Source organism: Vipera ursinii (genome assembly GCF_947247035.1).
Source record: "Vipera ursinii genome assembly, chromosome: 2".
NCBI lineage: Eukaryota > Metazoa > Chordata > Lepidosauria > Squamata > Viperidae > Vipera > Vipera ursinii.
This window is the reverse complement of record NC_139513.1, coordinates 222,860,816-222,886,289: the sequence shown is the minus strand read 5'-3', so window position 1 is coordinate 222,886,289 and position 25,474 is coordinate 222,860,816. Positions and strand designations below refer to the sequence as shown.

The window sequence follows — 25,474 nt, the reverse complement described above, 5'->3', positions numbered from 1 at the left end:
TGGTGTGGAAAGTTTCCATGTAAAGGGAAGGAGAATTTTTGTCTTATATTCATTTAGTTGGAAAATAGAAATAGAAATATACTAAATAAATTAGTATATTATGGCATTTTATTTATTTATTTATTTTATTTAATTTCTATACCGCCCTTTGCCTGAAGGACTCAGGGCGGTGTACAGGGCAATAAAAATACAATAAAAATACAATATACAAAAGTTAAAAATAAAATTAAATAGAGCTAGCCCATTACAATAAATAATTAAAAATACTAAATAAAATACCCCAAACCCATTAGACCAGGCCGGCTTGTTCAAATAGGTAAGTTTTCAGATCACGGCAGAAAGAGCGAAGGTCAGGAGCCATCCGGAGCTCAACTGGTAATTGATTCCAAAGGGCTGGCGCGCCCACAGAGAATGCTCTCCCCCTGGGGGCCGCCAGCCGGCACTCTCTGACCGGTGGCACCCTGAGGAAGCCCTCTCTGTGGGAGCGCACAGGACGAAGGGAAGTAGACGCCGGCAGCAGGTGCTCCCGTAAGTAATCCGGACCCATGCCATTTAGGGCTTTATAGGTAATCACCAGCACCTTGAATCTCACCCGGAGGGCAACTGGAACCCAATGCAGCTCATGGAGTAGAGGTGTTACATGGGAGTATCGGGAGACCCGCGTCACAACTCGCGCGGCCGCATTCTGCACCAGTTGAAGCCTCCGAGTGGTCCTCAAGGGCAGCCCCATGTACAGAGCATTGCAGTAGTATATACGAGAGGTCACGAGCGCATGAGTGACTGTACGCAGGGCATCCCGGTCCAGATAGGGTCGCAACTGGCGCACCAGGCGAACCTGGGCAAAAGCCCCCCTGGTCACAGCTCCTATATGATCTTCCAAATTTAGCTGTGAATCCAGGAGGACACCCAAGTTGCGAGCCCTATCTACGGGGGGGGGGTAATAACTCACCCCCATGGTTAAAGATGGAATAACCTGAAATTCCCGAGATGCTGGCACACACAACCACTCAGTTTTGTCGGGATTGAGCCGAAGCCTGTTCCTCCCCATCCAGACCTGAACCGCCTCCAGGCAATGGGACATCACATCGAGGGCATCACTGGGGTGGTTTGGGGTAGAGATGAAGAGCTGGGTATCATCAGCATACTGATGATACCCAACCCCAAAACCACGAATGATCTCACCCAGTGGCTTCATATAGATGTTGAACAGGAGAGGCGAGAGGACCGACCCCTGAGGAACTCCACAGACGAGAGGCCTTTTCACCTTTTCACTGAGGGTTCTAAATCCCCTAAAAACCAAAGATAATATGTTATTAATACCAGTTATTCTGTATATCATAAACATAATTTTCATGCAAGCTTTTTCTGTTTTTCATTTTCATATTTTTATACTATATTGATTTCTTTTAATATATATTTTTCTGATGGATTTTTTTGTTGCATTTTTTTAATAGCTTGAAGATGGCCATACCTTATTTGATTATAATGTTGGACTGAATGATATAGTTCAGCTTTTGATACGCTCAGAGTCTGATGTTCCTTCTACAATTTTGAATAAAAAAGATGGAAAGCCCGGTCCCTGTGCGGTTACCAACTGTAAGAATAAAATCAAACAAGGAGTGAACAGTGGATCCTCGAGTTTGCCATCTACATCAGCTCGCTCGTTTCTTATAGATCCTGGCATTGGTGAATACAAGGTATTTGTTTTATTTTTTAATCTTGACTGTGACTCCCAGTTATATTTCCAAGATGATTGTGAATTCATCTTGTAAAAATAAGGACTATGTATTGAATGCCTGTTCTAGAACAGGAAATATATTATAATGATTTTTCTATTTTAAATCTTGGTTTTAGAGCCTTGGTGGAGCAGTGGGCTAATGCCTCTTTAAGTAACACCAGCTGCCTGCAATTAGTGCAGGTTTGAGTCCCACCAGGCTCAAGGTTGACTCAGCCTTCCATCCTTCCGACGTAGGTAAAATGAGGACCCAGATTGTTGGGGGCAATAAGCTGACTTTGTAAAAATGCCGCTTGGGGGGGGGGGGGCGAAAGCCCTAATAAGCAGGCATATACATAGAATGAAGGCTATTGCTAAGCACATTGATTTGTGCTTCTTAGATTGTAAGCCGCCCTGAGTCTTCGGAGAAGGGCGGGATATAAATGGGATTAAAAAAAAAATCTGATAGCTAGAAGAGAGAAATGCTAGTGGAAAAGCAACTTAGCCATCCCCTCCTCTCCACAGCAGTCTCTAGCTTCATATTTTTTCGAAGCTTAGGGCTCTCTAGAATAAAGTGGCTGGTTGTGCTAGGCAAATATAACACAGGAGAAGATATCAGATGGAGGCAATTTCTGTAATCAGAAATACGAATTGGCCAGACATTTTATTCAGCCTTTTTAAACTGTCTACTTTTATGTACTGTATATTGGACTAAAGGTGCCATGATTCTAGAATTAAAGTCTGCTGGGTGAAAATTATGGGGCAATAGTATATTACATTGGAATAAATTTGGGAAAGATTTTAATAATAATAACTATTCCTGGTAACTGCCTGGACAAGTTCCTGCAATTCTTTTTGACAAGATTTAGGAAATAGTTTACCATTGCCTTCTTTCTAAGGCTAAGAGAGAGTGATTGGATCATAGTCACCTAGCTGACTTTGTACCTGAGGCAGGACTAGAACTCATAGTTTCCCATTTTCTATCCTGGTGCCTTACCTACTGCATCAAACTGTCTCACTTTAATTGATTAATTAAAAATAATTAGATTTCTATCCTACATTTTCTTTAGGGGCTAAAGGTGAGTTAATATTGCATTCTCCATTTAACCCACAGAAACCTGAAGAGGTAAGTTGGGCTGAGAGAGTTTCCATGTTGAAAGAATGGATTTAAATATGGGCCTTCCTGGTTCTAGATCAATACTCTAAAACACTGGCTATTCATGTATGTTGTTAGCAGGCTTTTATTTTTGTTAAATAAACAAAACAAAGGAATAATAAAAAGAAATAACAGGGTCTTCTTTCTCCCTCCTATCTTTCTGCAGTGCATATTTTAAATTATGAATAATAATAGTAGCATTTGCATTTAGTACTAAAATCTGCCCTTGGCATTTCAACATAATAGTTGATTGGAAACAATCATTTGCTTATGGATCTTATATCTGAACCATGACCAGTATTATTTCTGAATCCGTAAACTGAATTAATATATTTTTTCAATGTCAGTGTCCCTTTCTAGATTTTTTTAGTTAAAGGAAGAAAAACTATTCTTTAGACTGAGTGGCTCTTGGTGGAATTCTTGCAGACGTTGTACTCCCTTTTCCCTATATTTAGCCAGAACCGTAAACTAGTCAATCTAGTTTCTTAGCATTTTTATAATGAGATGAAACATTAATTAGCACTTTAGTTAATTTATTATCATATACATAGTATGTATGCTAATATATCTTAGTACACTATTGTGACTGCTTCATCCAGAAAAGTTTTTTTTTATTTTTTTTTACAAGAAACAGAACAGTAGTAACATTTGCTTTTGACCTTTAACAATCTTTTTCAGTTCTGGTTTTTTAAAATTCCACTTATACAGTACCTGGTCCTAAACACCTCATTGACCAAATAAAAACCAAAGATCTTTTTGCTAAGGTAGATTGACAGTGAGAAACCATGAGTTATTAAAAAGAGGGAAGTGATGGAGAATTTATATCAAAATGATGCTGGTTAAGTAAGGATCCATTTACTTTCAAATGACAATCACTTAAACGTGAGCCAGCAGTGTCTCAGCTGCTAAACAGTCAACACAGTTCTAAGCTGCTTTAACAGAGGGATAAAATCAAGATCATGTGAAGTGTAACTACCACTTTATAATGCCCTGGTAAGACCACACTTAGAACATTGTACCCAGTTTTGGTCACCAAAATATAAAAAAGATGTTGAAACTCTAGAAAGATTGCAGACAAGAGCAAGAAAGATGATTAGGGGGCTGGAGGCGAAAACATACAAAGAACAGTTGCAGGAATTTAGTATGTCTAGTTTAATGAAAAGAAGGACTGGGGGTAACATGACAGCAAGGTTCCAATATTTAAGGGAATAGTCAATCTATTCTCCTATTCTTGTCCTGAGGTAGGACAAGAAGCAATGGATGGAAATTAATCATGGACAGAACCAACCTAGAACTAAGGAGAAATTTCCTTACAGTTAGAACAATTAATCAGTGGAATGATTTGCCTCCAGAAGTTGTGGGTGCTCCGACACGAGGTGTTTAAGAAGAGATTGGACAGCCATTTGTCTCAAATGGTATAAGGCAGACATGTCAAACACAAGGCCCGGGGGTCGGATCCGGCCCACGAAGTGGTTTTGTGTGGCCCCCGAAGCCATCCTGGAAACAGTGAGGGAATGGCCCCCGCTGCCTTGGCCCTGGCCCAGAGACCCTCCTTCTGCCCAGAGACCCCAGATCTGTCCCACTCCTGCCCAGGCCATGCCCACCCAGTAGGCCATATGCACTCCAGCCACGCCCACCCAGTAGGCTGCGTCCACTCTGGCCATGCCCACCTGTCCCCCCCCCCCGAGAGCAACAACAATGCTGATGTGGCCCTCAATGAAATTGAGTTTGACACCCTTGGTATAAGGTTTCCTGCCTGAACAGGGCGTTGGATTAGAAGACCTCTAAGGTACCTTCCAACCGTTCTGCTTACTGAGATTAAACTTTTTATCAAGGAATCTCTTTGTTATGGAAGTTTATCAAGAACGTGTTTAGGGTAACAACAGGACAACAAGAAACAGTAAAATGTTTGCTTTGCAAAACTGAAAACTTTTTTTCAGAACTAGGCTTCAAAAATGTGATCATTAACCTAGCTTATAATTTTAGATTTTGTTTCTTCCTAGGTAATAATCACAGCTATGGTCATAAGACAAGTCACTTTCAAACACAACTGTTGACCTATAATCAGTTGATTAAACACAGCTTTATTGAGTCTCTACTAGCCCTATGATTGAATGTATTACAGAAAAGTGTTTTTGTTACATAGTTTATTGTGAAAATGCTTCCTTAGAGAATATGTAACTGATTAGGTATAATTTCCAATTTAGTATAATACTGTTAACTATTTCTTCTTTTAAAAAGAACAGATGATAATTTTTATTGATAAATATGAAGGCAAGACCAAATCAGAAAATTCAAAATAACTATTCTTGTGCCATAATCAATAATAAAACCATTAAGTAGAAATCATGCCATGCTATATCTGTGCATTTGCCTGCTAGTTAACTGTAACCTTCAATTGGTAGGAACGGTGCATCATAGGCAACAGTTATTGAATTAACATTCCTCAAATGGGCTAACTGAAGGAATGCATCCAAAATCCCAGATCGGTGGGATTGAAATTTTGGCAAAGTTGTGGTTGACCCAGTGCTGCCATGCCACTGCTGTTTGCCACAATCACATAATCATAATTTCTAATGCTCCCTTCTAGTTTCCTACAAGGAAAGTCAGTGGTGAAATCAGCAAAAATTGGAAGTTGTTTCTACTCTCACTGCTTTTTTGCCTGCCTGTGTTCATTATATTTCTCTGAAATAATTACCCAGTGGGTCACAGGTTGTTTAGACTCAATCATATGGTTAATGCTAGATGTGTGTAGTATTGGGATTCTAAATCATGCAAAGATACTTTGATTCTGTTGTAGCCTCCCTTGAGGTACCTGTCAGTAGTCCTTAAAGGAGCTATGTTTTTTTCCCCTTAGCTTGAACTGTAACTACAAGGGCTCAGGAAAATATGAATTATGAATGTGGCAGTTTATTTCTTGGCTTACTCTTGGTTTCTGATTTCTGTTGGAAATCTTTTAAATAATGCTTATGGAATCTCTGAAAATTAATAGATATATATCATTGAGAATTTTCTTCTTTTATTACAGTACTGTAATTTGGTATTTCTTATTGTGACACAATTTTTTAAATAATACTTTTCTGTTTTCTGACATGCTTTTATAAGCTGTATTCTGTGTGAACACATGTCCTGCTTGATGTGGCTGAAAATATAAAAGCCTTTTTATTTGCCTTGTTTAATATTCAGTTACCATAGACATTTGTTGAAATACATACTGCTGCAGCTGGAATTCAAGCATTGTTAATAGTTCGGTTCTTAGGCCATTGTACCTATGCTTCTAACTTGAATGCAGTAACTGAAGTATGGTCATAACTCTCATTCATCTTATGCCAGAAAAGTGTTATTTGTTTTGTGAGGCTTATGATCTAGTGGTTCCAGCGAATGGATTATGACCAGATTCAGTCCTTAAGATAGTTTCATCCAGCTCATCCTCTGTTCCATTGATTCTTTCATCTCTATACCGTAGAGGATAAAGCAAATGGACACAGTGTCCAGGTTCAGAGGAACAAAGTAGAAGAGCATATAGAATAGCTGGAACAAGAAGGCCCATCATTCTAAATTATAAAATAGTACTATATGTGGCCCAGTATTTTTGTTAGGGTCAAGTTCATATATAAATTCAGCTCTGAGTGTATTTTGAATCTATATTACACAGACACTATCCTTGTGTGGTTATTCTTTCGAACCTATTGGTTTTATAGCCTGCTCTTCCCTTCTTATCAGTTGTATGCTTGTCCTTCTGTCGTGGCTGATTTTTCTTTAATCCATTCCTTCCTTTTATCAGCTTTCTGCCTCATATCTCTTTCCTCGTATAGAGGACTATCATGTCTTCTTTTGCCTGTAAATAGTTTTTCTGAAAGTGATTTTCATTGTGGTAGTGGATCATAAAAATGGATGCTATCTATTTTCATGATATTTGTATAGAATTATGTTAGCCTTTAGAAAAGTAACATTTAGCTTGGTAATGGGAATGCTCCAACACTGGAAGTTTTTAAGAAGAGACTGGGCAGCCATTTTCTGAAATGGTATAGAGTTTTCTGCCTGAGCAGGGGGTTGGACTAGATGACCTCCAAGGTCCCTTCCAACTTTATTATTATTGTTGTTGTTGTTATTATTATTCCTTATTTATAATTCTTGGTTTATGATTGTACTAGATTTCATTTACTGAGAAAGAAAAGTTCAAGTTCATTTGGTCCAGTTTACTTTTGTGACCTATCCAAACAATTTTCCTCTCCCACTCCCTAAACAATAATTTGTTTGAAATTATAAGTGCCTCTGCAGCATAGGAACATTTTTTAAATCTGTATAAACACGGCTGTGCAGGGGAAAAGGAAAATACCTTAAAGTAAGTAGTGTTTTAACAATTGCAAATGTAATGATTGGTCAGATTGAGAGCTATCTTGTCTGTCAATGCTTATAAACTACTTTGTAGTTCAAAGGCATTGAAATAATCCAACGTTTGGAACAGTGGCATCTAGTAACATCTAGATTAGAGGTTATTTATTGGAGTGACAAATTTTATATTTCATATAAATATGTGCAAAAAGTATTTTTTTAAAAAAGGAAGAACAGCTTTATGAAATGAAAATTTACAGATGTGAGAACTCTGGGTTTATGTAAGTGCATGTGCATGTAAATGCATGAGACTTTTCAGTTCTGGGATTTCTCCATTGTCAAATCCTGAATTTCCCATTTAAGATTCCAAAAGTGTCTTCGCTTTTTAAAATTATAATTATCACATATAGTTTATATATTAAACCACCGCTCCTTGTTTCTATTCTCGTTTCAAGTCAAATTTTTTATCTCTTATTTGAGATAGTATATAGAGATGTAATCTTAGAAGATGGCAGCACTTGGCAGACCTTTTCTGAGTTCATCTTTTAAAAATGTGACCATGGAACCTATGTAAGTGGCCTCCTGCTTCAAGCCTTGGGATCATCACTTCCAAATAGTCCCGGTTTACTTTTTAGTTAATCTGCAGGGGATTATTTGTATCATTTCCTCCTACAAAGTTATTTAAAATCACTATATTCTTGTTATAATAGATGAAGTACAGTAGTTTTAAGAATTTTTTTCCCTATGGCGTTTCCTTCTTTCCCAGCAAATTCATTAAATTCTTTTTTTGCAGTTGGCAGCAGAGGAACAACGATTATAAACTCATTTCATGTAGAAAGAAAGAGAACTTCTCTTTCTCCTCCTGGAAAATATGTTTGTGTATGTGTGTATATATGTGTACACATGTACACACAGACACACACAGAGAGAGAGAGAGAGAGAGAGAGAGAGAGAGAGAGAGAGAGAGAGAAATAAGGAGAGTATGTCCACATAAAAAGAAATGGCTGTTGATTCTGTGTGTGCTATTCTGTACATAAGTGCAGAGGCTGAAATTTTGGCCTAGTACTTAATATGATTGCTTCTCAGTGATTTTCCAACTTCAAGTTGCAACACATTTCTTGGTATGTACAATAAATGTGAATGAATGTGGGAAGGTGGTGGGGGAGGAGGATTTCAGTTTATTTGAGAAGAAGCAACACAGGCCAGATCTGGGGGTGGGGGGGGGGGAGGCTGTGAAGGAATTATTTCAAAGACACTATGACTTAATTTGTGCAGTGTGCATCTGCCTGGGAATTTACAAGATTATATTTTTATGCTGGCTAGCATTAACTATGTCTTTCTGCAATTGATGTAGTTTCACTACGTAGCTATATGGGATTTGCCCTAAATGGGGCTTGACAAATATAGATGGTCACCCAACCTATCAGATTCCAACCATGTAGACCAGGCCTGCACAACACACTGTCCATGTGTTGCATGAGGTTCACAAATATTTTATAAAAAGTAGTAAATGTATAGCCATTGTCAACAAAAGACATGCTTCTGAATACCTCCAGGGCTCACTGCTGCCATCACCTCCCATGGTTTCATCACTGCTGGCCACCAAACAGCTGATCAGGACTCCAAATACTTTCTCGTGACCCGCAAGAAATTTTAATTTATCAATGTGTCCTTTCTTCTTGATAAATTGTGCCCATCTGATCTAAATTGTGGATTTCTAAGTTGTGAATTACACATTCTTAATCACCATGCAAAAAGTTAATTGGATGCTAAGATGCTAGGAACATCTTTAGGATCATGCCTGGAGGCTACAACAGAGGAAAAACTGCTTTTGTCCTACCACCCCCTTGAATTCTTCCACATATAAAGAATAACACAATTTTAGCCCCTGGAAAGATTTAGGGAAATATTAAATTGTATGGCTTCGTTATGAAAGAATTTATTATGCGAATATAAAAAATGTTTGGTCTCTATTCTGTTTTCAAATTACTTACTATGGTCAGATTTTAAGCACAGATAGTGAATATAATTTACTGCTTTCACTGTCCCTGAAAATTTATCTTGGAAACCTATATTTTAGGTCGTTGGTTTACGATACTATATTTTAAACCGTATTTTATTCATTTTAAAATATGTTGTCTATGGATATCATTGGGTATCTATATAAACAGACTTATACTTCCATCAGTGGAATGTATTACTACAAATCAATTTCTTTCTGTTTCTGTAGCTTTCCTAGATATGCTGCAGAGGTTGGGCAATCTGGGGTATGGAGAAAGTTAAGGAAGTTAATCTGACTATTTTCATGGCAATCTGCAAGAATGACATTAATTGGTATCTGTAATGTGACTTTAATTAGGATAGGTTTAGGGGCATATTTTAAAAAATATTAAATGCATTTTTCAGCAAAATGTAGGAAACTAAAAAATTTTAAAATGAAAATTTACTACATGAGAGGAGTCTGTTGTTAAAGGCTGGTGCAGTGGTGGTGGCTGAGTTCATGATTTTGGGTGCACAGCAAGACTTGTTTTATGCAATGTTTGTTTAACGTTTGTTATTTAAAAGTATATTTATCAAGTTTAATAAATATTTAGATTATATGCAAAATATTAAGTGTATATGGTACATAGCAAGAGGGAAAAATATTCTTGATTCAATTATTTAAATATTGTATGATGAATTCTACAGAAAAATATTAATATTAGGAAAACAGTAAATAGTTAGAAACATCCAGTTAAAATAGAGGCAACAAATGTAATGGGTGTCCAACTGTCTGGCTTGCCTGGGCTGCATAAAATGAAGAAAAATTGTCTTGGGCCACATATAAAATATAACTAATAATATTAGTTATAAAAACACATAATGTTAAAAGTTTATGATCTTGTGAGGCAGCATTATTAGCTGTCCATGGCTGAATGCAATCCACAGGTTGGGCATACCTGTATTAAAAAATTGCAGATACATTAAATCATTGGTGATAATGAATAATACTGTGAAAAGAATATTATATAGCCTAGTACTTCTATTTTAATTAAACGTATGGTTTCTGTGCAACTTCTGTTTTAAAACAATTTTCTGACAATCAGATTTATCAGATTTAATGGCAATAGTTCGCTGCTAAAGTGGCATTCACCAGCATTTCTTTGTCTTCACACATTTTCTGCACAACTTCAGATCTGCTTCAGAGGTTTGGGGAATTCCAATAGGGAAGAAAAAAGGACTATCCTACTTTATGAAATCTGTTTTTACAACTTTCAATATAGGCAGTATACAGACAAAACTAGAATTAAATTTTAAGTGTAAATGTAGTTAGCACAGAAGCTCAACATCATCACATTAGTTGTTTGTTTCTACAGTGTAACATTCACTAAATGTCAAATTTATTTTTAGATAAATGAATTGGTGGATGCCCGAGATGTCACTATTGGATCCTGGTTCGAAGCTCATATAGAAAATGTAACTCGAGCAACAAAAGGACATAAAAATGGAAAAGCTCAAGGAAAGAGTGGCAGTAATTACAAAAGGACTAATGGAAACTTGAGCCAAGACCATTCTAGAGAAAATACAAATAATTTGGACAATACACCTTCCACATCTTATACAGATTATATGGATACTGAAGATATTATTTATCATATCAAGTATGATGAGTAAGTGCTGCTGATATTATTATGAGGATGCCATTGAGTATGTGGTTGATATAAGATAAGTAAATGGGATCCTTAAAACAGGTTCACATTTTGACTTCAAAGGAAATAATATTTTAAAAGTTATAAAACGTGTCATTGATATATTATTTTTTTTAAGAGTGACATGATTTGGGGGAAAGTTTGGATATAGTATTTAGTTTTTTGTTATTTTTTAAAAAAAAGTTCAGTTGGCTGTGTGAGACATGAGCCATATTCAATACTGTAATTAGAATTAGGGCGGCTATGTTTCTTGTGGAAGATATTAATGTAGTGAAATCAGTGCTTCCTTAAAATATTGAAAGGTACCAAACAAAAACTGATATACTGTTAAGATTTGGGATTCTTGTTGGAAACTCATTTTGCCAGTATTTATTAATTTTTATAGTGTGTGTTTCATCTGAGTAAACGTGAAAATCTTATTTCCCTTTATTCAGGGAAGCAGATAAGAACCATATAAATACTTTACCATAAGAAATATCAAAGGGAGATAGAAAAAAATTATTGGATTTACTTACAAACTAAAGCAACTATGAAAATCCTATGTCCATAACCAGAATATTTTAAATTATAATATTACATTACATTTTATCTTATACACACACACGTACCTTAGCTTTTGTTGCCTATTTTCTATCCATTATAAGAAAATATCTTTTTGTTGGGTAACCTTATTATAAGATAACAGAAAGCTATCTCACATTACTGAAAGTAGCATTCAACTAGTTTAAGTAAACCTACGTTCAAGCTCATTATTCCAGAGGTCATATAAAAACAATATAAAACTCACCACCTTCCTGCAAAAACAAGATTATTCCTCCCAGATGGATGAAAAGACTGAATAATAAAATGCTTGAAAAAAAAGTCAAAATTACATGTTTTTTTCATTCTGTGAAAGTTGTTAAGAGATGTAGAGTTGATCCAAGAATGTAGAGTTGATCCAAAATAAATAATATTGCAGAGACAGCGTTCATCCTACAAATGGATGTACATATCAGTTTTAATTGGTGTTGTCTCACAATATAAGGTAATTTTTTTCAGTGCTAAATGAATTAAATCTGTATTTTGCAGCATAGTGTTTTTCATATCTTACAGCATTACATGTAGGTATTAAAAGTAAATAAATAGGTATTACAGTACTTGCTAGGATTTCAATAGAGTCAATAAGTCCAAAGAGTTCAATTTTGAAGTCAATGTTAGTGGTTATTTTCATAGTCAATGTTTATCTCAATCTAATATTTTTGTGAAATCTTAATGTGAATAAATAAAATGGAATTAACTACATTTTATTAATATTAGATGTATATTAATATTTATAATTCTACAAAACATCTAAAATGAATGCTCAGTGATAACCCTGGATGCGTAGCAAATTAAGTTGAAAATTTTCTTAAGATGTAATTTGTGCAAGGATTATCTGAGAGGATGCCTTTCTCATAGATACTTGCTGAATAACCTGTATACTTGTTGAAAATAATATGATTGAAAACATGTAAGTCATCCTGGGTTCATCCTAATCACATTTATTTACCCAAATACCCTAAGAATTCTGGACAAATTCTCTTTAGATTTGCCCCAAAATGATGGAAAACCATCCTGTGAATTCTTCTACTGAGGTAGAAGAACAGAACCTAAAATACCACTCCTTAAACTGATTGTAATTAATACTATCACCAGACACGAAGTCTGATAGTTTACAATTTATTGAATAACCAGATAGTTTATAAAGTTTATTTATTATAAAATTACATTAGGAATAATTATTTCTGTTTATTTATAACATAGCAACTGCATATAGTAATATCTGGTCTTCTGCTATAATTCCTTAAAGTTTCAAAGTGTCAGTTTCTAATTCTGAAAGTTACAAGTTGTAAAGCTGAGTTAAACATTAAAAAGAGAAAGAAAAAATATAGCTGCATACCTCAGTCTAAATATATTGAAATAAAAAATTCACCAATAATAATTATTCATGAGTTAGGAATTAAGTAAACTGTAGCAATATTAAACCTAATAGGTTGAAGTAGGAAGGGGATTCTATTGTGATACAAATCTGTCTTGCTTTTTTAGGCAAGTTAGTTTTGAGCACCATTATGCAGCAAACTATTTATTTTAGATTTTTAATCAAGGATAATTTAATCTATTTTAATTATTAACTTTTTGTATTGTAATGTTTTAATTGCCTTATGAACTGCCCTGGGTCCTATGGGAGAAGGGCGGTATATAAGTTCAATAAATAATAACAATAATAATTTATGTAAACTATAAACAACATAGGAGTGAGCTTCTAAACAAGAAGGGTCCATTGGCATTTATAGAACCTTGAGATATGCCTAAATCAATTTAAAACATCACATGGAAGAAGATTAATTTCATTTTAATTATCTATTTACTTTCTGGCTCCATAAAACTTCAGGCTGAGATTGATTTTGATTATGAAAATAACCACTCAAGTTGACTGAAATGTTAATGCAGGTGGAAAAGCTCGCAGATCTGTTGGATTCAAAGTTCTATCAGTCCCAGTCAGCATAATCAGTGGCAGAGGTGATTGGAACTGGTTCTTGGCTATTATAATAATTCAGATCTCTTGTTGAGCTTGATTCTACTTGGATGTTTCCCTGAATAAATTTCTTCCAATAGAAATTTACATTACTGATATATGACCCAATATCAATTATGAAGTTCAGTATTCATTTCCTGGTTATGATTGAGTATCGTAAATGACTAGAAAGTAAGCTACATGCTGTGTAGATGTTCTGTGTGTAAACAAACTATCAAGCTTTTCAGCTTATCTGTCAGTACTATGAACAGCCCAAATTAATCCACTGCAGGAAGAAGACCTCTTTAACTGCTTTCCAACTTCTTCAGCACATTGCAATTTGTTTCTAGTTTAATCTATCAACATTATAAAATAGATCAGACTAATAAAGAGACACTATGTGGGCCTAAAACTACTTTTATTAGAACAGCTGTAGTAGAATCTTGCAACTTTGAATGTACTTCCTCCCTCCCTCTCTTCTTACCTTTACGTGAATGGGAAGGGAGCTATTAGAAGCTTTTTCATAAATCTCTTACTAGGTAGGGGCTCAGGCCTTGTTTATGTGATTGTTGCGTTGGCAACAGATCTTCCCTTTATTCATCAAGGCCATCCTCTATACCAAACAGGTCAAACACGACGTCACATGATGTCGCGTGACGTATCGGGACTGTTTTGCCATTGTTGGTAATGGGGTGGGTGTGGCTTCCGCGTGACGCATCCGGCCCATGGGCCGGCAGTTTGAAACCCCTGCTCTATACTGTCTACAACACCTTTAAATTGAGTACTATACATTTTCTTAAATGTCAGTCAATATCCAGTCACGGATTGCTGTTGTCGTCCACTGTTGATCTGTTCATCATGCAATATGGCTAGCTCATTTGCAATTTCTACGAGACTACCATTTTATTAGGTCATATACATATTATGCTTTTATTCTTGTCATGGTGTGTTATGTTAAGCATTTGCTCTTGAATACAGCATGAGATTTTCCAAATCTCTTCAACCTAGTTTCAAAATTTCTTTTATAATATCTCCTTCATGCTAATCCTTTGATATGGTCATAACTATTAATCTCTAGTTCATGATTTTCAAATTTTATTGGCAAAAGTTGGGAATAGTTGTTGAACATGACTTATATCATCTTGTGTTTCATTGTGAAACCTGATTAGTTGCTGCTGACATTTACCGTATTTTTCAGACCATAAAACGCACTTTTTTCCCCCAAAAGTGGGGGGGAAACGAGGGTGCGTCTTATGGTCCGAAGGTGATCCGTATGGCCAGCCCCAACCTCTGCAAGTAGAAAGCAAGGGAGATCGCCAGGAGCACGAATCGGCACGTGCTGAGAAACGCCGATCTCACGCTCCTGTAATCTGCCTCACTCGGTTTCAGCTTCCCTTGCTACAAGAGGAAGCAGGCTGAAACGGAGTGAGGGAGACTGCCAGGAATGCGAATCGGCTGATCTCGCGCTGCTGCAATCTCCCTCGTTTCAGCCTGCTTTCTCTTGTAGCAAGGGAAGCTGAAACCGAGCGAGGGAGTTTGCAGGAGTGCGAGATCGGCTGATTCGCATTTCTGGCAATCTCCCTAGCTCCGTTTCAGCTTGCTTTCTGCAAGAGAAAGCCGGGCCGCTGGGCCGCCTCCGCAGGTACTGCTCTAATGCAGAGAGGGAAGGACAAAGAGGGAGGGAAGGAAGGAAGGGAAGGAAGGAAGGGAGAATGGGAGAGGGAGGGAGAGAGAAAGAGAGAGAGAGAGAAGGAGAAAGAAATAGGGAGGGAGAGAAAGGGAGAGAGAGAGGAGAAAGAAAGGGAGAGAAATAGAGGGAGAGAAAGGGAGAGGAAAAGAGGGAGAGAAAGAAACAGAGAAAGAGGGAGAGAGAGAAGGAGAAAGAAAGAGGGAGGGAAATAGAGCGAGAGAGAAGGGAGAAAGAGGGAAAGAAAAATAGGGAGAGAGGAGAAAGAAAGGGAGGGAAATAGAGGGAGAGAGAGAAAGGGAGAGATAGAGGGAAAGAGAAAAATAGGGAAAGGGAGATGGAGAGAAAGGGAGAGAGAGAGGAGAGAGAAAGAAGGAGGGAGGGAGAGAGGGAGAGAAAGAGAAGGAGAGAGAGAAATTAAATTAGTAACATGATTGTTAAGTGAATCTGGTTTCCCCACTAACTGCTTCTCAGAAGGTTGCAAAAGGCGATCACATGACCCTGGAACAATGTAACCATCATAAATATGAATCGATTGCCAAGCATCTGAATGTAAATCACATGACCCTGGGGATGCTGCAACAGTCAAAAATGGTCATAAGTCACTTTTTTCAGTGCCGTCGTAACTTTGAACAGTCACTAAGTGAATCATTGTAAGTCAAGGACTACCTGTACTTTATCATTTTTTTTCCTTTTTTGGTGGGGGGTCAAGTTTTTGACACCTTGCTGGGCGACTGGTGGTACTCGGACATTGCCTTGTCCTAAAAGTGGTACAATGGATGAAAAGGTTGAAAAGCCCTGTTTTAGTATACTGGTACTATTTGGTTCAGAATTTTTTTTTTCTTGTTTGCCTGCTCTAAAAACTGTGTGCGTCTTATGGTCAGGTGCGTCTTATGGTCCAAAAAATACGGTAATTCTATAATTTTTTCATGTTTTCAGTGTAGTTGGAGAAAATAAGATATTTGTCACTTTTAATAATATTTTTCATTAATTTTCTATATTTACAGTTCATAAGTGGTTAGTTTAAAAAAAGATATTTATCACAAGTTTATTTCTAGCACTAGTACAGTCATTGGAATATTTCTTCTAGACTTCCTGAAAATGTTTTGGTAAAATTAGATTACTTTGTCAAACTATTTTTTATATCTTGATGGTGAGAGTCTTTACCTGGATGGTAACTCGATGCTCCGTAAACATCAAACGTAGCATTCAATTTAACACTTTTCAGTGAAGTCTGTGTAGTTCTGTCTGGTATTCTTTCGATTTAGAACTTTGAATAGTTCGCTGAACTGCTTGTATATAATCTGTGCTGCTAATTCCACTCTTGAAGCTAGGTTCTTGTGATTGGGCAAAGTTCAGTGGTTTTTTTACCTGTTCTGAAATAATTCATAGGAGAAGTTGTATACATCTGAAATTGTGGTCATTAGTCAGTGGTCATGAATCTTTGGGTATAAAAATTGTGTGTAATGATTTTGGTGACATATTTCTTCATTGTAAGCAACAACAAATTTTGGCAGAATTTTGTGTATTTAACTACACCATGTTTCAAGGTATGCTATATCTATATTATTGGGATATCTGCCTCCATCAACAACACCACACAATTTATTTTACAAATAAGAAGAACAGGTTTATATTTCAAGCTGAAGTTTTTACTTGGAAAACAAAAAAAAATGCCATTCTATGCCCTCAGACTGTACTTTAAAGGATATGCTGATTTCTGTTGTTTTGTGTCAATATATTTAGTTCTGCTCTATCTCAGTGCAAACAGTCAGCACAGCCAACTGAATGTTTTGTCTTTGGCCTTGTTTTCTGCATTGTTAGTATCTTGGAATTGTATTAATAAAATATATCAGTTTGGATTCTTGTGGGTTTTCTTTAGACTGCTGATTCTTCTGAAACAATAATCCATGCTTACTTTTTCCCACTATGTAACATGTATCTAGGAAATGCTTCACCTAAATAAAATCCAGGGTTACTGGTTAATATAATTGAAGAATCTATGCAAAATCATGTTGCATTTTTTCATTTTGCTTCTTTATTAAATACTTTACTCATGATATCACCCAGAAATCTATATGCATATTCTGCTTTCAGAAAGCAGACGTTAGTGAGAAAATATGGCATCTCGGAGGATTAAATGTTATCATTGCTAATTTATATTACTAGAGAATAGATCATCGGCTTGCAGGTTATGGAATATCAACTTATTCATAAGAGCATAGAAAATCTGGATGATATCCATTGCATTTTTTCTCCTTTTCTACAGTAATTTTCATCCCAAAATATTGAGCTTATCTTTTTACTGTTCTCAGTAAGCGTTTTTCTGTTTACCAAAGGAATCAATTTCTTTTCAATACTGTTATCTTTCTATCACACCCAGTTAGACAGTTTTTCCCCTATAGAAAACATGCATAGCAACCATAACTATACTAAATTTATGAATCCAAGGAGAAAAGTACTGTACATATTCTATCATGTTATCTGCATTTATGTAGTTCATCATTGTGATGATTATTTTGGAGCATTTGTGTAAGACGTTCAAAATAATGAAATCAAAATACTGTAAATATCATATTCTGAAAATTGAAATCTTCAGAAAGATTTCTGAAAAGCAAATTGTGCATTTGTGCTATACTAATGATCATGTCCTTCGCAGAACAACTGATCTCCAAAAATCTCCATGCACAAAAGTATCCCTTACTGAACAGTGATGTGCTTTCCTGATTAGCTTTTTGGGATAAAATGAAAATTGCTTTAAAGTGGTTTTCCCTCTGTTTTGGCAGATGGTTCTAATTGTTAGATCTAACTATTTTCAGTATAATTAATACATATCTCTGTGCATGATGTGGAACCCACCCTTGCATTAATTTTTTTGTCTTGTATAGGTTGATAAGAGAGACTGTTCTTGGGTACTCATTTTTTAAAAACATCTCGTTACTAAACTTTGTTAGCTTGAAAACTGTGTTAATATTTGGATCTAGTATAAATAATTGGTATAGATATTAAAGCATATATTAAATTCTCAAATAATTTATAGATAGACAGAGATTATGGATTTTTGTTGTGGACCCAGTGGTGAATGTTATACCGTATGTTTTTAATTTCAGCTAAAGAACAGGTGAAGAGAGTCAGATCTTTTGCTTCAGAAAAGGGTTTTTTAAAAACCAAAACCAAAACCACAGGGTTAACATTTTTGCCTGAATTGTCTTATAAGAATGCAGAAACACAGCGTCTGGTCAAAGAAAGCTGAAAGTCTTTTCTTAATGGGTAACCAATTGCTAAGAAAGGTTTCCATAGAGATGGAAGCACATATGAGGATTCTGCTATGTTAACATTAATATTTAAAATTAGAAGCAGGCTTGGTAGGGTTAAGGTTTCAGAAAGACACCAATCTATACTGAATTTGCTGGACTTTTAAAAATGGAATATATTCGTGTTTATGCTCTATATCTCTTTATATGCATCCCGGTGATCTTCAAACCCTGTTTCCTTTGACTTCTTATGGCTGTCCTTAATAGCTTTTTTGTCTTTTCCTTTTTGGCTTGGGAGTTCGTGAAAGTTGGTACAGCTTAGAGCTCATTTTAGGCAATACACATTGCCCATATATGATGAGAGTCTGAAATTAGTTACTATTCATGTTACTGTACTAAATAGTGGATAAAGATTATGATTATATGAAGACTATTATGTTTCTTACTTTGCTAGTAGCATAGGAAAAAGGGCTTATTGTACTATTAACTATATTTTTCTTTTCTTTTGATATTGATTATGTGTGTGAATGTTTAAACATTGTCACAAAAATGTAATTGCAAGAGGTCAGATGTTCTTCTGCAGCTCATTTAATTTTTCAACTTTTAAAAATAACAAAAAATCAAGAAAGTAATGCAATCCTTGGTTTTAATTTTCCGACTTCACTTGAATTTTTACCTAGATTTTAATATGAAATAATGCCTTTTGTTCAGTTCATATTTTGTACATCATCATTCCAAACAGAAGAGTGAGGAAACATATCTCTCCGCACTGGGACTACATTGCACTTCTCGCCACCCTGTGCTATCAAATGTGTGAAGCCTTGCCAGAGAAAGAGCTTCCACTGAATAATACATGAAAACTAGAAAATTGGAACAGAAATTTTTATATAAATAAAAAACAGGCTTATTTCCCTGCTGAGAGAAATGGAGAGAATACGTTTCTGCTTCTTGCATGGAAAAAATAATGCTTCCTGTGTCTTATTTTATAAAGAAGTCGGTGACTTTTGCATTTTGAAGGATGGAATTTCAGAGACTAGATGTTTTGCTTGAGGCTTTCCAAGTTGGATGATAATGACTCAGCGGCAATTAGTTCAGGCCTTTTTTTAAGGTAATCATTCTCAACACTAAGAACTTCAGTGCTGAAATTGCATATCTCAGTCATGAACATGATCCAAATAATTGAGGGCCTAATGCTCAGCGCAGGTCAATGTTAGATCTTATTTTGTCTCAGCGCATTGGGGACTTGATCAGGAATTGGGAATTTTCATTGACAGAAAACTTTTAGAATTCTCTATATCAGCTCCCTATGGCAAAAAGACCCATTAAATTGGCCCATTGGATAAATCCTACTGGGTTTCAGAGGGCACATGGGAAAGTTCCCAAGGACCGATGCATAATTTAGCTGAAGTTTAGTCTCCACTTAGAATGAGACAGTGATTGAAGTTTTGGATTATATTGTACCTGCATGATTTCTCTATATACATGGATCACAAAGGGTCCCCTGATTTTAGAGGAACTCCGAAAAATGAAATGACAAAAGAGGCACCCAGTGCACTGCTGGAGGAAGGTAATGAACTAGTCTAACCAAACATGGGTGAGAATATTCATGTGGGTTGATTAGAATAGCAAATAGCTGCTTTCCCACCCTTACTGCATCTGCTGTTTGATGTTTTGCAGCCCTTTTTAAGGTAACCCATTATCTCCATGGGAGGATGGGTCAAAAGATCACCTGAACAGCTGCTATGAAGATTTTTCAAGACATCTATTAGATAAAATCACTTTGGGTCATCACTTTATTTTGAGTTGGACTCCAGCTGTGCAAGTCCTGTAAGTTGACTGCGGCTCACTTTTGTGTGGTTATTGGAGTCCATTGGTCCTAAAGAAGTGGACATGGTTCTTGAAGCTTAGATCAAGGCCTCCTAGGTGGTAATGTATGATTGGATCTAATGTTTGTGGTGGGGAATTCATCCTTGAGTAAAGAGGCAGTTTTATCTTAAGGAATTAGTGATCTGCCCCTTCTTCAGCAAATCATCTCTGGATTTAATAGTGTTGGATAATCTTTGGTTTATCTTTAGCCTTCCCTTTTGGGGTAAGATTATTGAGAAAATTGTCTGTCGGTAGATAATATGGAAGCAGATTATCTGGAGATCTTTCAGTCTCCAGATATAGGAGATTGAATCCTATAGGCTTGGGTAAAGTTTCAGATGGCATCGATTGTACTTGTGGATGATCCCTGGTAGGACTAGAATGAGAATGGTGCATCCATCCTGTTGTCTTTGATTTCTCAGTGCCTTCAGTACCACCAATCATGGCATTCTTTTGGACCAGCTCAGGGGGTTGGAAATGAAGATATGGCTTTGTGGTGGTTCTTCCAAAATCAATTCCAATTAGTGTTGAAGATAGGGGGAGATCGAACCCTTGAGTCTTGATTTGTGAAATACCTCAGTACTTCTTTCTCCACTCTTATAGCATCTGCAAGTATTGTGGGCCCAATTGGCAAAAGAAAACGCAAGACCATATTGGTTGGAAACATGCTGAAGAGGCCTTCATGCTGCAATGGATAGACAATGGCTAGAATGATGATGATGGTGATGATGATAATATCAGTAGAAATGCACTGGGTCATCAATTGACATGGAATTAAGTTGAGCAGTATGCTGATGACATCCAATTCTACACCTGAACCTGTTGCAGCCAAGTGATGCCGTTAAGGTTGGAGGCTGTGGGGCCATAGATGGACAGAAACATATGTATGCTCAACCTAATAAGACCTGGTTCTAGATATTGAAACTTCCTGGAAGTAAAGATTTTCATAATGGGCTTGCACAATTCTACACTCTTGCTTGAAGAGCAGGTGGTAGCCATGACTTGAATGACTTTTGTACCATTCTGTTAGCTCTTCAAGGTAGAGCATACTACTGCCATGTAGGTCATTAGTGTTTTTATTGTAAAACTATAGCAACAGAATTTTTAAAGTCTGAATGTGCTGGCTTCACGCTTCCTATATTTTTGGGTGAACTAGAACAGGGATTCCCAGCCCCCGGTCCATGGACCAGCACTGGTCAGCAGCATGCCAGCAAGCGGGCCGCACAAACAAGCAAAGGTCCATCCTCGGGATGCAGGCAATATTCAAAACCACACCCCCTCTGGTCTGTGGAAAATCTTTTATCCCATCGCACCGGTCCCTGGTGCCCAAAAGGTTGGGGATCCCTGAACAAGAGCTTGTTGAAAACATTTATTCATGTTATGCTATATTCTTGTTCCAGACTCAACCCCCTTTTTTGTGACCATTGCCTTGGGAACAGCTTTTCCTCTCTTTCAAGGCCTTTCATTCTGCCCTTTACACATTTTATTTTATGCATTGTTTGTGCCCTTTCCTGGATTGAGAGCCCCTACTCAGTGTAAGTTCATGCATTAGTCACCTCTTTTTTGGATTATTGCAACATGCACTCCAAAGCTGCTGTTGAAGACTAGTGGACAATCACTTAAATATGAGTCAGCAGTGTGCTGCAGCTGCCAAAAAAGCCAACACAGTGCTAGGCTGCATTAACAAAGGGATAGAATCAAGATCACGTAAAGTACTAATGCCACTTTACAATGCCTTGGTAAGGCCACACCTGGAATACTGCATCCAGTTTTGGTCACCACGATGTAAAAAAGATGTCGAGACTCTAGAAAGAGTACAGAGAAGAGCAACAAAGATGATTGGGGGACTGGAGGCTAAAACATATAAGGAACGGTTGCTGGAATTGGGTATGTGTAGTTTAACGAAGAGAAGGGTGAGGGGTGACATGATAGCAGTGTTCCAATATCTCAGGGGTTGCCACAAAGAAGAGGGAGTCAAGCTATTCTCCAAAGCACCTGAAAGCAGGACAAGAAGCAATGGATGGAAACTAGTCAAGGAGAGAAGCAACCTAGAACTAAGGAGAAACTTCCTGACATTTAGAACAACTAACCAGTGGAACAACCTGCCTCCAGAAGCGGTGAATGCTCCAACACTGGAAATTTTTAAGAAGGGACTGGATAGCCATTTGTCTGAAATGGTATAGGGTTTCCTGCCTTAGCAGGGGTTTGGACTAGATGACCTCCAAGGTCCCTTCCAACTTATTATTATTATTATTACTAATTGGGAGCTGCAGCTAGTCCAGAATGTAGCTGCATGAGTAATTACGAGCGTACTTCAGTAGGCATCTCTACTTTGTAAGCTACATTGGTTGTTAGTGGGCTTCTGGGCGGACTTCAGAGTTGTGGCTATTTAGCAATAAAAACCCTTCACGGTACAATGCTGAATTATTTGCAATTCTGCTTATTTGATGATAAGCTCCAACAGAGCTTATCATCTTTTAAAAATGCCCTTCTGTCATTATTTGTGTCCTATGGAATAATATTACCCTGAGATTTGGGTATCCAAACTCAGCCTATCTTTTCTAAAGACCTGGCTTCTCCTTTCCCCCCCGGACATGAGTATTTGAGTTCCTGTCCAATGTGATAGATAGCTTGAAAATTTTGCATTAATGTTATATTTTATGGTAAATATATTTTGTTTATTGTTCTGTGTGTACACTGTCCCATGGCATTTCAGAAAGTATGTAACTCTGAATAATTTTCATTCGATTCCACATTTTCATCTTTCACCTAGATTAAAAATTACTTGGTATCGTAAGTTTCCAAAGTCATTAGTATGAGCTGTGCCTATTATATTCGGATTTTTACCCACATTGTGCACTTTTTAAATTGCTGCTTGGCATGCAGAAGTGTGGAATTTAGTTTCTGCCTGTTGGTGAATTGCTTTAAAATAGTGTATGAGTTACAGTTTGTATGGTTTTTACATCCAAGGGCTACTTTGATTGTGGGACACGGGATCTGTTTTCCTGGAAGCATAATCACATTCCATTCTGCTGTGTTAACTTTCCTGATTTTCTGTTTTAATACAAACGGAAAAGATGAGAAATCAAGTTTCTTTATTATAAAGTAGAGAAAAGAATTGGAACTGTCCTTGTTGCAAGGAAAGAGTTTTTTCTTCCATGAGCAGTTTCCTGATTTTTTTCACGCTGTTGTTATGAAAGTAGCTCCTTCTAAATATGTGTTATGGGAATGAAGATCTTGAGTAGAGACAATGAGTGGATGGATGGATGGATGGTGGAGAATACACTGGTAAATGGACTAAAAGATTTCCATATTTGTTTTATATAAATGCTTCACTGTAAAAGTTGTTTGCTGAAGTAGAATCCTAGGAAATTTCAATGGTTAGATACTTAATTCCAGTGATGATGTATTTCATCTTTTTATAAAAGCCTTTTTTGTTAACTGATATAACCAGAGATGGATGTGATTATGTGACGTAATCATGAGTGTTAATCTGCAACATAGAATGTGGGGAAGCAGTTGCTTCCTTCCTATATAAATAGTTTGTTTCATTGATACAGAGATAGATTTTCAAAAATATATTCAATCTATTCTTAAAAGCAGTTGCACAACTAGATTCAGGCAGCCAAATGATCTTTGGCTTTCTATTTATTAGAACAGCAATCTCCCAAAGCTGTAATTTTGATAACTATTAATGATCTGATATAGATATGTATTTGAAGCTTGAAACCTGTAATTGTTTTTTCATGTAAGAACTTTGATCTAAAGTCTCTCAATATTGGCCTAGACCAGGGGTCGGCAACCTCGGCTCTTTTATGACTCGCGGACTTCAACTCCCAGAATTCCTGAGCCAGCTATGCTGGCTCAGGAATTCTGGGAGTTGAAGTCCACGAGTCATAAAAGAGCCGAGGTTGCCGACCCCTGGCCTAGACTATTGTTGAACCATTAATTGCAACCTTAGTTGCCTCTTGAGATCTTTTTTAATCCTTATTTGTGGAAACTGAAATTCTAAACCTTAGGTTTTACTGAAATTACTAGGGCTTACTTACAAATACATTTTTAGAACTGGAGTGAGCCTACTGTTCTTCTATATAATTGTTCAAATTTTTGCTCACTTCTTTATAGTCACATTGAGAAAATAAAAGCATTTCTCTAGAAATGAGTTATAGTGATGTCCCAGTAATATTTGTTTTCTTTGTTACAGTTAAAAGCCAATTCAATCCTATCAGTATGCCTCATAATCTTTAAATATAAAACCACCACTGAGAGATTTTTTTAAGCATTTTCATAATCCTTCATGTGCAATAATGGTCTTTGGGGAACACTTCTCACGTTGACAGTAAAATTCTGCTGTTTCAAAAGCAGGTTCCCATACATCATGCACTTGATTTTGAAGGATGTTACATGGTTGTATGATAGATGTTTAAACATTTGCATTATGATATTGTGGTTATTGCAACTTTTGTTTTTATTCTTTCTTCAAGATACCCAGAAAGTGGCATTGTAGAAATGACTGTCCGTAATCTGCGGCCTCGAGCAAGGACTATTTTGAAATGGAATGAATTACATGTGGGTGATACAGTGATGGTTAATTACAACGTAGAAAGTCCAGAAGAAAGAGGATTTTGGTTTGACGCAGAAATTACCTCTTTGAGAGAAATTTCAAGGACTAACAAAGAGGCTTATGCCAAAATTATGCTGGGGTAAGATTTTATTGATTAATACTGTGTCTACATTTTTTTACATCATTTCAGTAAATAACACTTTTCAGTATAGCACACCACCAGTAATTTCAATACTATTTATTTTTTTATAGCAAGAAGTTAAAAAATGATGCTCTGTCTTTCTAATATTAGATTTATATCCTTTCTTTCATTTTGGGACTCAGTACTCAAGACAGCATACATAGTGCTTTATCCTCCTATTCCCCCCAAAAAAACAGTAACTTATGAGGTAGGTTGGATAAAGAGAGAGTGACTGGTCCAAAGTCATCCAGTGCGCCTCCATGGCTGGCAATGAACTAAAACTGGGTCTTTCTGCCTCTGGCTCAATACCGTATTTTCTGGCGTATAAGACGACCCGGCATATAAGACGACCCCTGACTTTTGAGAAGATTTTCAAGATTTTTCGTCTTATACGCCGGAAAATACTTACATGCCAGTTGCCAAGTGTCTGACACAAGCCCGATTCAGATTCAGCCCCGTCTGATGCAAATGGTGCAAAGCCACGCGCTCTTCCAG

General features: G+C 36.7%; 1 protein-coding gene across 6 annotated transcripts in view; it reads left to right on the top strand.

Annotated features, from left to right (window-relative positions):
• The window catches only part of UHRF2 (ubiquitin like with PHD and ring finger domains 2), a 62,447-nt gene that overhangs the window by 8,957 nt on the left and 28,016 nt on the right, over positions 1 to 25,474 (top strand). For all 6 annotated transcript variants that reach the window (XR_014491189.1, XR_014491190.1, XR_014491191.1 and 3 more), the window contains exons 2-4: positions 1,455 to 1,697; positions 10,596 to 10,855; positions 24,719 to 24,937. Coding sequence is in view for 3 of the 6 variants with exons in the window: in XM_083352543.1 (XP_083208669.1) it covers positions 1,455 to 1,697; positions 10,596 to 10,855; positions 24,719 to 24,937 (722 nt within the window). In the remaining 3 variants the exon portion in view is untranslated. The remainder of the gene's footprint in view (positions 1 to 1,454; positions 1,698 to 10,595; positions 10,856 to 24,718; positions 24,938 to 25,474) is intronic.